The sequence below is a fragment of the Adiantum capillus-veneris genome, chromosome 22 (genome assembly GCF_014529385.1).
Source record: "Adiantum capillus-veneris isolate H3 chromosome 22, ASM1452938v2, whole genome shotgun sequence".
NCBI classification, from domain to species: domain Eukaryota; kingdom Viridiplantae; phylum Streptophyta; class Polypodiopsida; order Polypodiales; family Pteridaceae; genus Adiantum; species Adiantum capillus-veneris.
Genome location: NC_140952.1, coordinates 109,373,459 through 109,386,322, shown reverse-complemented (window position 1 = coordinate 109,386,322; position 12,864 = coordinate 109,373,459). Strand labels below are relative to the sequence as shown.

Here is a 12,864-nt window from a genome sequence, read left to right as displayed (position 1 = left end):
TCTCCTGGCCAACAGGAATGAGGCAAGCCATTGGGCTGCTGAATGCTCATTGGACCCCTTGGGAGACTGTCCAATAGTCTTCTAGAGAGCTTAATTCTTATTGGTTCTTTTATTAAGTGTTTTTAAATTAATTAAACTAGATTTACTCTAGCCTAATTCTCATTGGTCCACCTCCATGGCCATCCAATAGGATTCGAGAACACATTGTGGACATCTAGGCTAGGGAGCTGACATGTGTCCCTCTTTCCCCTTCTGCAAGGGAAGCTTGTGAGTGTGTGTGTGTGTGTGTTTTTCTCTCATCCCCTACTTCCAGGGCTTGCCCCCCTCCTAAGTAGGACTCTTTGAAGACTTTTTGGCACACACACTAAGCATCCAATTTGACCTTTGGACACAACCTTTGAATTTAAAACCTTAGCATTTTGGAAGTCTTAATGGGCTGAACCTTAGGGTCTTTAAAGCCCATTGTTGCACCTTGCTCTTTTGCAGATGGCCCCCCCTTTGGATCCCTATTGTGGCCGGTCTGCCAGCTTAACCAATATTCTAGCTTTTTCTCCCCTGGCACTTCTCCATATTAAATGATCAGTTTAACATGAGAAAATCATTTATGAGAATTAGATATTAGTTATTATGACACGCATTGCCAAGTACACACCACTCCAATCATGGGCATGCAAGCTTGGACACTAGTTGTTATGGGCCCTAGTGTTTAGCATAGGCATATATGCAACGGCATGCAAATTCATGCATTTGAGAGCTTATGAAGCTTTTTAGTCACAAGAAGGGCAAAATATTTGTAGATTTTCGTGGGTCTACCAACCACCATACGAGGTCATAACTCGATATGGGTGAAAGGTTTACTAACCTCTATAAGTTTATTCCAACCAAGTCCCCTCTTAAAACTCCAGAGTTAACCAAGTTGTTTGCTGACAATCTATATCGATTATATGGATTGTCAAGCAATTGGGTGAGTATCGTAATCCCCAATGCAACAGTCTTTCTCGAGGGCTGTCTTTAAACGATTGGGTCCACGACTCAATAGCAGTACTACAGATGGAGACACTGAATGATTTAATCAGGTGCTAGATGATATGCTATGAGCATCCATTAGCGAGAAGCGGTCCAATGGGAGAGATTATCTCCCTAATTGTAATTTTCTAATGAGAACATGTCAAGGACGTTATCAAAGATCATATGGACATGCCGAAAGTTGCTTGTATAGATACTGGAAGTATGCTGGTGAGAAATGTCAATAAAATTATGAGTACAACCATTGTCAAACAAAACCCTACGGTTTGTCCATGGACGAGAGAGTTTGAACGAACCAGAGGTATTGGCCCCAAAATCTGGCACCCCTTTCGGTATTTCTTTTTATATTATTGCTTGAGCAAAAGTTACAACTCCCGCAGGCAGTTGCTCGTCAGCACATTGAGGGAAAGAGGGGCCTTGGGTTCTTTTTGAAGGCCCTTGGCCTCAAAATCAAAAGCAGTTACATAAAAAGCTTCAAACTCAAAAGCAATTACACTAAGGGAAAGAGGGGCCTTGGGTAGTCTATTTAATGGCCCTTGGCCTCAAAATCAAAAGCAGTTACATGAAAAGCTTCTAACTCAAAAGTACTAGACCAAAAAGCAACCAACAAAAATCGTGGAAAATACGTACAGCCTACCACATGGCATGTCAGCGCAAAATGTGGAGATCCGTACTGCTGCCAAGCCAGCATGCCAACGCAATCTGCGAAAATCCGTACGATTGTCCACGTCATTAGGTCCCAGCCTAGGTGGTCATGCCATGTCATCAATTTGTGACAACCATACCCAAGTCTCACGAGAGAATCACTTAAAATACTTCACAATTTTATCACACTTTTAAATTAGAGAGTCGAAACGGCCTGGCATAGTTCCTTGCCCAGAGGTGTTGGCCCCAAAATCTGGCGCCCCTTTTGGTATTTCTTTTATATTAATGCTTGAGCAAAAGTTACAACTCCCGCGGGCCCTCTCCGCTCAGATGCTCGTCAACATACTGAGGGAAAGAGGCCATTGGGTTCTATGTAAAGGCCCTTACATGAAAAGCTGCTAACTCAAAAGCAATTGGCCCAAAAACAACCAGCGGAAATCCGTAGAGCCTGCCATGTGGCATATCAATGCAAAACGCGGAGATCCATATTGCTGCCACGTCAACATGTCAGCGCAATTCCCGATTGTCTGTACAGTTTTGCCATGTCATTAGCTTGCCACGTCAAAAATTTATGACATACCCCCCTCTTGAAAGAATTGTAATCGCCCTCGATTACGCCTACAAAATCAGACATAAGCCATAAACCAGTTTAGCAGACACTGACTCTAAGTATCGATGCACTAGACGACACAAATCTAGCACTTGCACAAAGACGACAATACATACCACACCTATTGCACATCGAACCCCATGTGAGATGCTCATCCATGTAGCTCGGCTGTATGATGGATGTTGTGGAGATAATGTAAGGGGACGCGCACCACGTGCCAACGGAAAAGAACAAGCTGAACAAACTTTTAAGCACTTCAAATAACAATTGAACCGAAAGAGATGCACGACACACGAGACAGGGAGTGGCGGAGTTCTACCTTAAGAGAGCACTAGCCCCAAACCCTGGGGCCCCTTTCGGTATTTCTTTATATTGCTTCAACATAGTACAACTCCCATGGATCTGCTTTGCATCTCCCGTGGGTAGACTACTAGAGTGAGAGGCCATGGGTCATCTTTAGAGGCCCTGGGCCTATCCAAAAGCAATACATGAAAAGTATTCAATTCTAAACGCGCATTAGCAGTCAGCGCATTTCGCACACGTCCGTACAACCTCTGCCACGCCATCAATTCTTCACGCCAGGCTTTAGTGCATGTTTGTTGCTTATTTTTAATCCTAGTGACTAGGGCTTCATCGGACGGGGTCCGATAAGTTGGTGGAAACTTCTTTTAAACTTAGGCCACCCAGCAACACTTTGTGAGTTGGTCAAACTTCTTTTGCTGCTACTACTTCTTATGCTGGTTCTACTCTTAGGGTTTAGGCCGCTCAGCCGAGATCTGCAAGTCGGCTCAAGTGTTCAGTGGCTTGACACGTCAGTTTCTGACTTGAAAGAAGAGTAATCGTTCGCGATTACCGTATATCTGTACATCACACATCATTTCAAAACATATGGGGAGGGGCACAATCTCATGAGGGCTAATGAAGTGTACAATGGAGAAAGTATACAATGGTGATCATCCCATGAACTCTCTCATGGGTCTCTGCAGTATGGCCTCAATGTCCCCTATAGCTGCTTTATTTTTATCCTAGTGACTAGGGCCCCATCGGACGGGGTCCCATAAGTTGGTGGGAGCTTCTTTTAAACTTAGGCCACCCGGCAAGACTTTGTGAGTTAGTCAGACTTCTTTTGCTACTGCTGCTTCTTCTATTGCTTCTACTCTTAGGGTTTAGGCCTCTCGACCGGGATCTGCAAGTCGGCTCAAGTCTGGCTTGAAACGTCAGAAGTTTGTGACAAAAAATGGTCTTTGTAGAAAGCCATTTTCTTCCCTAGATCCTCTCAGGTGACAACCATGTCCTTGTGTGAAGAATTATTTCGTTCTACGATGCTCCATCGCCTCCGATGTAGAGCTCATCTATGACGTGTCCTCACATCCTAGGTAGTTGTGAGCAGCCAAGCTGGATGGCTCGACCAAGAAGGATGCCCCAATGAGCGTGTGACTAGGTAACCTGTGTGGGCCATCCCAAGTCGTGCCTTTGTAAAAAGTAGTAATCTCCCTTTGTATGTGTAGGTCCTCCGCTCCTGAGGGTAGTCTCTCTGAGTCTACGGATCTCTAGCAAGAACAAACCTGGGCACCTCTGATCATAATAGTATATGGTGCGGGATAAGAGGCGAAAGACCTCTCTGCATAAGCAATTATAACGCCCACCGATCTCGTAGTATGTTGTCCATTGGCAAATATAGTGCTCCTCTGTCTCTGGCTCTCTCTAGCAAACCTTGCATAATCTCTCCTCTGGGGGTATTACCTCTATATTGACCAGTCTCCATCTCCAACTCATGAGATGAGGTGTGTAGCTGACCAATAACACATCTAATTCCATGAGATAGGTGGGTGTCCATAGACATGGGACGTGAGATAAAGCCATCATGTGTATGCGGAGGAGATGATCCTGATAATAAGCCATCTTTGTCCCCAACTCATGTGACGGAGACGGCCAAGTCGTCCTAGACTCTAGTATCAAGTTGAATGAGATCATGTCTCATAATCCTGGAAATCTCTGAATGTGAGGGTGAGAAATGGTGCATCCAAGGAATATGGAAAAGGGGGCAGCCTGTCCATATTAAATCCATGTATCTCAAACCAAGATGATATCTACGCAAACCAACATGAAGTACCATGCTCACTGGCCACTTGAGTGCTAGTCGCACATATCTCTCACGTGGGAGCTCCCATGTGCTATGAAATCACAAAACTTTATGGTCGACAGACACCCACAAAGCACTGTTGAGCATCTTGAGATAGTCCACAAGCGTCATCGGAGGCATCTACTACTTCTCAGTTTCAATTCCAATGTAAACACACGTAATGAATTATTGAGGAAGCATGTCAAGAAGACTTGAATGGTGCAGTCTTCTTTCGAGGTGACAGTACTTCCTTTGGTGGATACCCACTTAACACTTTCCCTTAAACTTTATTGACTATCGCATTCTAGGGCTGAGTGCAGTCATATCCGGTTCATTTGAAGAGGGCAACAGAAGTTGTGTCTCATCAAATATTTTATTAAGTGGGCACTCGAACATGCAACCATCTAAGTTAGTAAATGTCATGTAATTGCACTTTTTGGCCATGCAAAAGAACTTGAAAAGGGCTGCTTTGTCTTTATATTTTGGTGAACTAAAAAGTGTACCATCATAAGTTACCAACTTGATGGATTCAAAACATAAGATCACGACAGCTTGTACTACTCAATTCAAACTCTCCAATACAAGTACAAAACGCGCACACAAAAGATCCACATATGATCTGCAGTTGATATAAACAATGTGCAGTAGCAAAACACCTACAATTTGAATCACTGGTCCCAAGTCACTTCCTTTTCGAGCCATTGCATGTTTCCATAGGTGCTGCTTTCCAGGATGACTTAATTGAACAGCAACATGGCATGCTTCTCCTATTGGCATCTGCATAGCAAATTACTAGTTTGTAAGTCTGCTTGGAAATGGACCAGCGAAGAAATAATTCAATGGTAGTCTCATAACAACTTGTTTAAGAACATGATACCTGCAGAACCAAGCTTCCAGAATAGTCACCAATCCCCCCCATAACATCTAAACGGCCTGGAGCTCGGCTTACATAAATATCTTCCTGCAAACATAAGAGCTACATTAGCCTCCTATGTGCAAGCAAAAAAAAAAAGGATAGAAAATTCAAATGTGAACATGTATATGAGAAGTGTGCTCAAGCATGTCCCAATAGTGCTAAAAGCCTTCCAGGCTTCTATTGCAACCCTACAACTCGGTAGACAAAGAGGATATTACACAGAAGCTTTGAAAATGTACGTAAAAGTAATCCAAATTCTGGAACATGTAGAAAATCTACAGCTTTGTTTCCTCAGTTTAAATAATATGGGTTCAGAGAAAATAAGCATTGGGCATCCCAAGCCCGTTTCCATAGGCAACAGAGTGGGATACAAGCCTGCAATCAGCGAGCTGTCAAAACATTTTTACCCCTTTCTATTGTCTGGTTATTTCTGTGCTTCACTCTTACAACTAAGGGATGATGTTCAACAAGTATAGTGTGCCCTAATGTGTGGGTGCAATCACCCACTATTGCAGAGAGGAAACTGAATCTAGAATACTGCAGCATCATAACATGACTACTTCAAGTATCTGAATTGAATTATCAGATGGGGATGCTGGGGATTTTTTTTTTTTGGGGGGGGGGGCGGGGGGGGAGAGAGAGAGAGAGAGAAATGAAATGTTATATTGAACGTCTTCAAAAAGCCAAAAGCCGCTGTTCTTGTGGAACCAAGGGATTCCTAGGAGGACGTCACACCCTTCCAAAGGCAAGATGCGAACATAGTTTGCCAATACATGTGTATTGGCAACATCCCGTCCGAGTGCCGCTAGAACAGCCTCGGCAGGTGGCCCCATTTCCTCGGGCGTAATTCCAAGTCGAGCCGCCAATTCAGTTGAAGTTGGCCTTGGCTCCTCCATCAAAGAAAATAAGGGCTTTTGTCACGGGCTTGGGCACCCCAAGTCTAAAATTGTCACGACACGAGAGACAGATTCACTTCAAAACTTTAATTCACAATTCAATTCGAGACGACATGGCCCAGCGCAGTTCCATGCCCAAAGGTATTGGCCCCAAAACCTGGCACCCCTTTCGGTATTTCTTTATTTTATTAAATATTGAGTAAAGTAAAACTGCCTGCAGGACCTCTGCTCTCAGACTCTGCATCTTCAGCAACTAGTGACTCTTTATTTTTCCTCGCCGCTTGGTGGAGTCACGGTGCTACAGGTGTAGTAAATAATAGTGGTGGTAACTAAATTACGGGACATAATGCATGATACTCCTGGCATATTGTAGAAGCGGCAGTCAACTAGTTTGCACTACATGCGTACAGCGCTACCGGTCTTGAAGGGCAAGGCAGCCAGGGGCTACAGGCATTGGCATTTGGTGCTGACTCATCAGTAGGCAGCAAGAAGAAAATACTTGCAAGTACTGGTGTGCTGTGGTGTAGGGTATTTTCTTTGGTTCAGTTTCCATCCTTTTTAGCGTTCTCCAAATCAGCGCTTGCCCCACCAGCTCTCGCAACAATCATGGATGTGCATTTGTAGAAACGAAGCTTTTGCATGATCTAGACTACCACACCTACTGTACATACCCCACCAACTCCACAACAACGCAAGGTTCGTTATTTGTATCCAACTCCTCATGACTACATGTTTGCTTGGCACAACACATAAACGCTATGGGGCAGGGCACAACTTCCGTTTCTTATAATTTTTTTGGAGAGACCACAGTGCCAACTCTCCACCATACTTTTGTATGGCACTTCTGCATGATGTGCACTATATACTTTGCAATTTCAATTTGTGACATTTCACTACATGACGTAATGTTTAACTATTCACATTCCTTTCTTGTAGCTTGACTCAAATATCGGCTTGTGGAGTGGACAACTGAAAAGCGCCAGTACAACATTGTAGGTCAGTATAGCACCTCATTTCATGTTGCAATGCATTAACTCTTTTTCCATTTGCTTGTTTAGAATTTTGGACATTACTTTGTTCGATTCAATTTACTTACACGCTACTTTCAGAATTATATATTTCAAGATCTGCATATGTTAGCTATGCATGCAACTCTTTACATACAGTTGCTAGCCAATGCGTGCGGTGTATTAAAGTAGTAAATGCATAGGTAGCCAATACATGTAGTGTATTACAATAGTAAATGCACCTTGCGTATCTTTACTTTAGACCTAATCAATCGATGCCATACTGTATATGTCCTCGTTTTTCCCATACTAGGCGTCAATATGAAGATGTTATATAGCGAGGCCCACCAAGCAAGACTAGTTTCCATTATGTTAGTCATCCTGATTCTTGTGCCTTGATAGGGCACCGTGCAACGATATGTCTTGGTTCTCCACATTCAAAACACTCTCTTGCTTTGAAATATTTATCTTTCTGGTCTTCAGTCAGTCGAGTTCGTGTATTTGTTAGTCGTCTGTTTCTGTTTTGACTGGTTGAAGGTTCATCAGGTGGGTAAGTCAAGTTACTCCAATGCATAGCAATTCCTCACTTAGCATGTCCCATCAATTGTTGAATGGACTCTGACTTCTTCTCAACACAAAAGTCTCGAATTTCTTTGAGGAGTCCACAACAAAACTTCTCAATTTGTTCCTTAAAACGAATCTTCTTGAAAGAAGGGGTCGGAAGGAAAGTATCCCAAAATCTTTTGCAGTAATCATCCAAAGTGTCACCCCTGACCATCCGAAGATGGTCCCATCCGGTTCTCATATCTCGTTCATACTCTTGAGTGAGCCACAGGAAATAAAAAGTTTCTTGAATTTCAGCCACTTTGTCGGTGCTTCTTTTCTTAACAAAAGGGTGGACAGGGTGGACCACCATGTCCGTGCATTGCCTTTCAAAAAGGATGTTGCCCGTCTAATCTTGGAGTGCTTTGTATAGCGACCTCCAAAAAATGCTATATCAAATTGTTGGATAAAGGGCAAAGCCTTAGGAGCATCTCGAAACCCTGAAAAGGTTTCAAACTTTAGCACTTGTCCACCTTTGAATTCCTTGGCCTTCTTGCCCTTGTCGTGGAGAAAATAATACTGATTAGCTTTGTAAAAGTGCTTTCTTTTTTAATATAACGTATAGTCCGTCATCGTTTCTTGCCCTTTCTGTCCTCATCACTCGAGTCAGAAAAGGATGAGCTATCCGAGCTGTCAGAAGAAGATGAGGACGAACTGGACAATGCTTCAAAGCGTACACGCTTCTTTTGTTTCCTTGCTTTCTCCAAAGAGGATTTTCGGCCCAAGTAACCAACAAAGTCAACTCCTTGTTATGTTTCTTCAATTGCTTCTCCTTTGACCCAAAAAGTTGGTTGACTCGCTTTTCAACAATGTCCTCAAGGTCATCTTCAGAAAATATCCGTGGGACAAGAGGTTTCTTGATTGCCAGTTTTATTGGCGACTCAATGGCTTTCTGCCAATGAGTATGCATTTCATCCATCGAGTGCCAGGTCAAAAATTTGGCATATTGTGGATCCTTGGCAAACTGAAGCATCTGCTTTGTGCACTCGTCAACCTGCTGTTGATGTTGCATCTCCATGAGTTCATACTGTGAAGGCCAAGGTGGCTCGTACTCGTTCCCTACTAATCCACTTGAATTTTCCGTACCGCCTCCCGCTTTGGAGATGGCAAATGGAGTCTTCTGATTCTTTTCGGAATCCATATGTAATCTGGGATTCTTTATGGCTTTATGCCCTGTAAGACAGAGCGATGAAGACGGGAGCGCGCTCGATGCGCAATGAAGTAAGGGTGGGAGTGATTAATAAGTCCGGGGTTGGGACACAAAGATTCTTCAATAACAATTGCCAAAGTGTCATGTTTGCTCTTTGATAGGACTGGTATGCTTTGAGAAAAGCACACGCCTGATGCTCTGATACCACAGTCACATGCTTGGGCACCCCAAGTCTAAAAATGTCGTGACACGAGAGATAGATTCACTTCAAAACTTTAATTCACAGATTAATTCAAGACGACACTGCCCAGCATAGTTCCATGCCCAGAGGTATTGGCCCCAAAACTTGGCGCCCCTTTCCGTATTTCTTTATTTTATTAAATCTTGAGCAAAGTACAACTGCCCGTGGGACCTCTGCTCTCAAAATTTGCATCCAGATGCCTTGAGAAGTGAGGCTCTTGGGGCTTATTTATTCTTATAAGGGATGCCAAAAGCAAAGTCCCAAAAGCAGTTAAACTCAAAAGCAAACTGTTCCAAAAGCAACTGGTCAAAAATCTGCAAGTAAAAGCTCTCAGCGCAAAAAGCGGATTTCTGTACAATCTGCCACGTCACCATCTTGTCCGCGCGATTTCCGGACATTTCTACTGCCTATCCACGCCAGCAGGCTGTCTCGGGTGGTCATGCCACGTCATCACTTTGTGAGAGCTTCCTGGTCTCGCACTTTGCCCCATGCTATGCAAAGTTCAGTACTTTCATTCATTTGATTAGGGACCCCGCTAATCAGATGCTCAAGTACTCCGAGGGTCCATGTATGTTTATGAAGAATCGACCACTTGACGAGATTCATTCGTGATGGCAGGCTTCCGTTCACTCACCTTTCAAGTTGGCCATGAAACACAAAGCAAAGGCGAGTGCAAATAAGCAAACGATGTACTCACAAGATAAATCTGACACTGTTGTTGACCAACAAGTCAATAAAATAATGAAGACTATCAACAGCTCTCGAAAGAAGAGTCGCACAACAAACTATCCTGGCTATTAGGCTCGGAAATCTGCTCTCAAGGCAACTACCAAATCCAAGAAGCGAGTGCGCTTTGCGGATGACCCGAGTTTATCTTCACATTTTAATAGCTCGGAGAGTTCCTCTTCCTTCGACGACAACGAGGAGGACGGAAAGCATCGGAAGCAGAGAAAGAATCAAAAGAGAAAGAAGTGCAAGAAGAACAAGTGAACCAAGAAGAGCAGATCCCATATCGGAAGTGTTGGCAACACTCTAACAGTTCTAACAAGGACACCTTGTCCTCTGATAATCTCATTTAGATGAATCAATGTTTGGAAAGAGGCGAAGACACCAGTACGGTATAAACTAGTATGACCATCTTTAGAAGAAAAGCAACAAGACCAAGGATTTTAAAGAGGGTGGGCAAGCACTCAAATTTGACACGTCTTTAGGCTATAGAGACACCCATAGAGCTCTTGCATTCATACAACAATTTGACATTGTCTTTTCGGACAGACGGTTTTCAAAACATTCTAAAGTACTAAGAGCGTTTTCTTATTTGAAAGGGAATGCCCAAACATGGTGGTCGACCGTACTGTTGTACAAGGAAGCTCCTACAAAGTGGTTAATATTCAAATATGTCTTTACTTCCACTTGACTCACAAAAGAATATGAATAAAATGTCATCACAGCTTGGAGTCATCTGAGGATGACCAAAGAAGAGACCTTGGCCGACTATTGCCAAAGGTTTTGGGATACTTTTTCTCTTCTTTTCAAAAAATTACCTTCCAGCAACAAGTTGAGCGGTTTTGCTGCGGGTTGCCCAAGGAGATATGGCGATATTTCCTACAAAAGAATTCTGACTCCATTTAATTACTTATGGGCCTGGCCAAGCAGGAATTTGGTATGCAATGCCGACACACTAACGTACCCTTCGGATAGGCCAGTATCTGCTCAGAAGGGGAAAACTTCATTCAACGGTAACAAGAAGAAGGGCAAACAACACAAAAAGAAACCAACCGGCCCAAGATTGTCACTCGAGCAACATGCTAAGTACTAAAGGGAGTACAAGCGTCAACTGCAGGTTGATACGTGTGTGAAAAGATTGATCACGTACTCAAGAGACCTGAGATTTGCGAAACACCTGAAGAATTACCCAATTGATGAGATTGACTCGAGATGGCGTGAGGCCATTGATTCTCCTCTCAAGTCAGAAGGAAAGCCAACAGGATAGACAAGTGCAGAAAAGCGGAACCTGTACTCGCAGATAAGAGCTGGACAGAACTCTTGAAAAGAAGATGTACTAGAGGACCACCAGAAGATAAGCCAAAGAGTCACAAAGCAACAGCCGAGCGCGGAAGAAAAGGAAAGACAAAAGCATGACTGGTACCAGATTTTGTGGGGACCACCGGCAACTGGTAGAACTGTGCCATACTCTGCTCTCAATTTCTGGCCTGCTCTCGCTAGAACCTCCGTTGGTCTCTTCACTCATGTCAGTAGGTGGAACAAATTTCTCCCTATTGGATTCACTACCAGAATCCATGTGTGCTGCAGAAAAAGGGATCGGATCCTCCGTAGAATAAGAGCTCTGATACCACCGTAATAGACTGGGACATTCCAAGCCAAAGATCTAAAGCAACACATGTGAGAAAACTACAAACAACTAAACTCAACTTGAAAAGAGAGAGAGAGAGAGAGAGAGAGAGAGAGAGAGAGAGAGAGAGAGAGAGAGAGAAGAGGAGAATCGACACGGAATGGCGAAGTTTCGGCCAAGATGCACTAGTCCCAAAAACTGGTGTCCCTTCTCTGAGCTCTGATACTTCCGTAATAGACTTGGACACTCCCAAGTCAAAGAAAACTGCAAACAACTGAGAGAGAGAGAGAGAGAGAGAGAGAGAGAGAGAGAGAGAGAGAGAGAGAGAGAGAGAGAGAGAGAGAGAGAGAGAGAGAAAGCTTTATTTACGTCTTCTAAAGGCCGAAGTCAGCCTATGAGACAAATCAATGTACATCTAGTGGTAGTCCGGGTGTCCGGAAAAGAAAATACTGAAAATAAAATGTTGAAATGAAAGCTAATCTAGAACCGGGATGTGCAGTGTGGTGGTATGATGGTAATGTGTGGTGGTATGGGTATATATGGCTCTGGCACCGCAGATACTGACCATATGAATATATGGCTGTGGATGTAGCGCTGTCACAGCAGAAAATGACTACCTCGTGCTGAGTGAAAGTAAAAGTGTGAGGGCATACCCGTATCAGAGCTGACTAGTAGTGTGTAATGGGTGATGGGTATAAAAAGTGGTACATGGGAGGGAGGGGCTGAAAAACCCGATGTAAGTGGGTGCTCCAATGTGTGGTGGAGCGGGCCCTCTCCAACTGTTGCTCATGAAGTGTACGGATCCTCAGTATATCCTGCTGGTATAGACGGGGCTGTCGGTATCCTGACTCCCGGGGTCGGCGTCGTGCTTGCTGTGCCTCTGCCTGCTCGAGTGTCAGCCGAGTCGTTGCCTGCTCGAGTGTCAGCCCAGTCGTCGTCGGCGGTGTGGGATCCCCTGAAGTCATTCTCTGGAAAAACTGAGTGATCGTCTGCTGAACACCTCCAGTGTCATGTGGTCGTGGTCGTGTAGACTCCTCATGTATGTGGAGTGCTCCTATGATGAAACGGCCCACATGAGTCTGGTCTCTCCTCCTCATGCATGTCTGGAGGGTGCCCTCAATCCCAAATCTCTGTCTAAGCTCTGAGTAAGTTTGGCATCGTAGCATGAAGTGCTCCTCCATCTCCACCTCTGTCTGACACACTGGGCAAGTCCGATTCTCTCGTGGTATGCCTCTGGCTCTGCCCCGCTCAATCTCAAGCTGGTGTGATGAGACTCGAAGATGGCCGATGGCTAC

At 44.1% G+C, this 12,864-nt stretch overlaps 1 protein-coding gene across 1 annotated transcript in view; it reads right to left on the bottom strand.

The window, feature by feature from the left end:
* The window catches only part of LOC147430004 (L-arabinokinase-like), a 131,671-nt gene that overhangs the window by 22,951 nt on the left and 95,856 nt on the right, over nucleotides 1–12,864 (bottom strand). The window contains exons 17-18 of the mRNA XM_086496202.1: nucleotides 5,281–5,364; nucleotides 5,064–5,180 (exon numbers count right to left, since the gene is read on the bottom strand). Coding sequence (XP_086352328.1) covers nucleotides 5,064–5,180; nucleotides 5,281–5,364 — 201 coding nt within the window. The remainder of the gene's footprint in view (nucleotides 1–5,063; nucleotides 5,181–5,280; nucleotides 5,365–12,864) is intronic.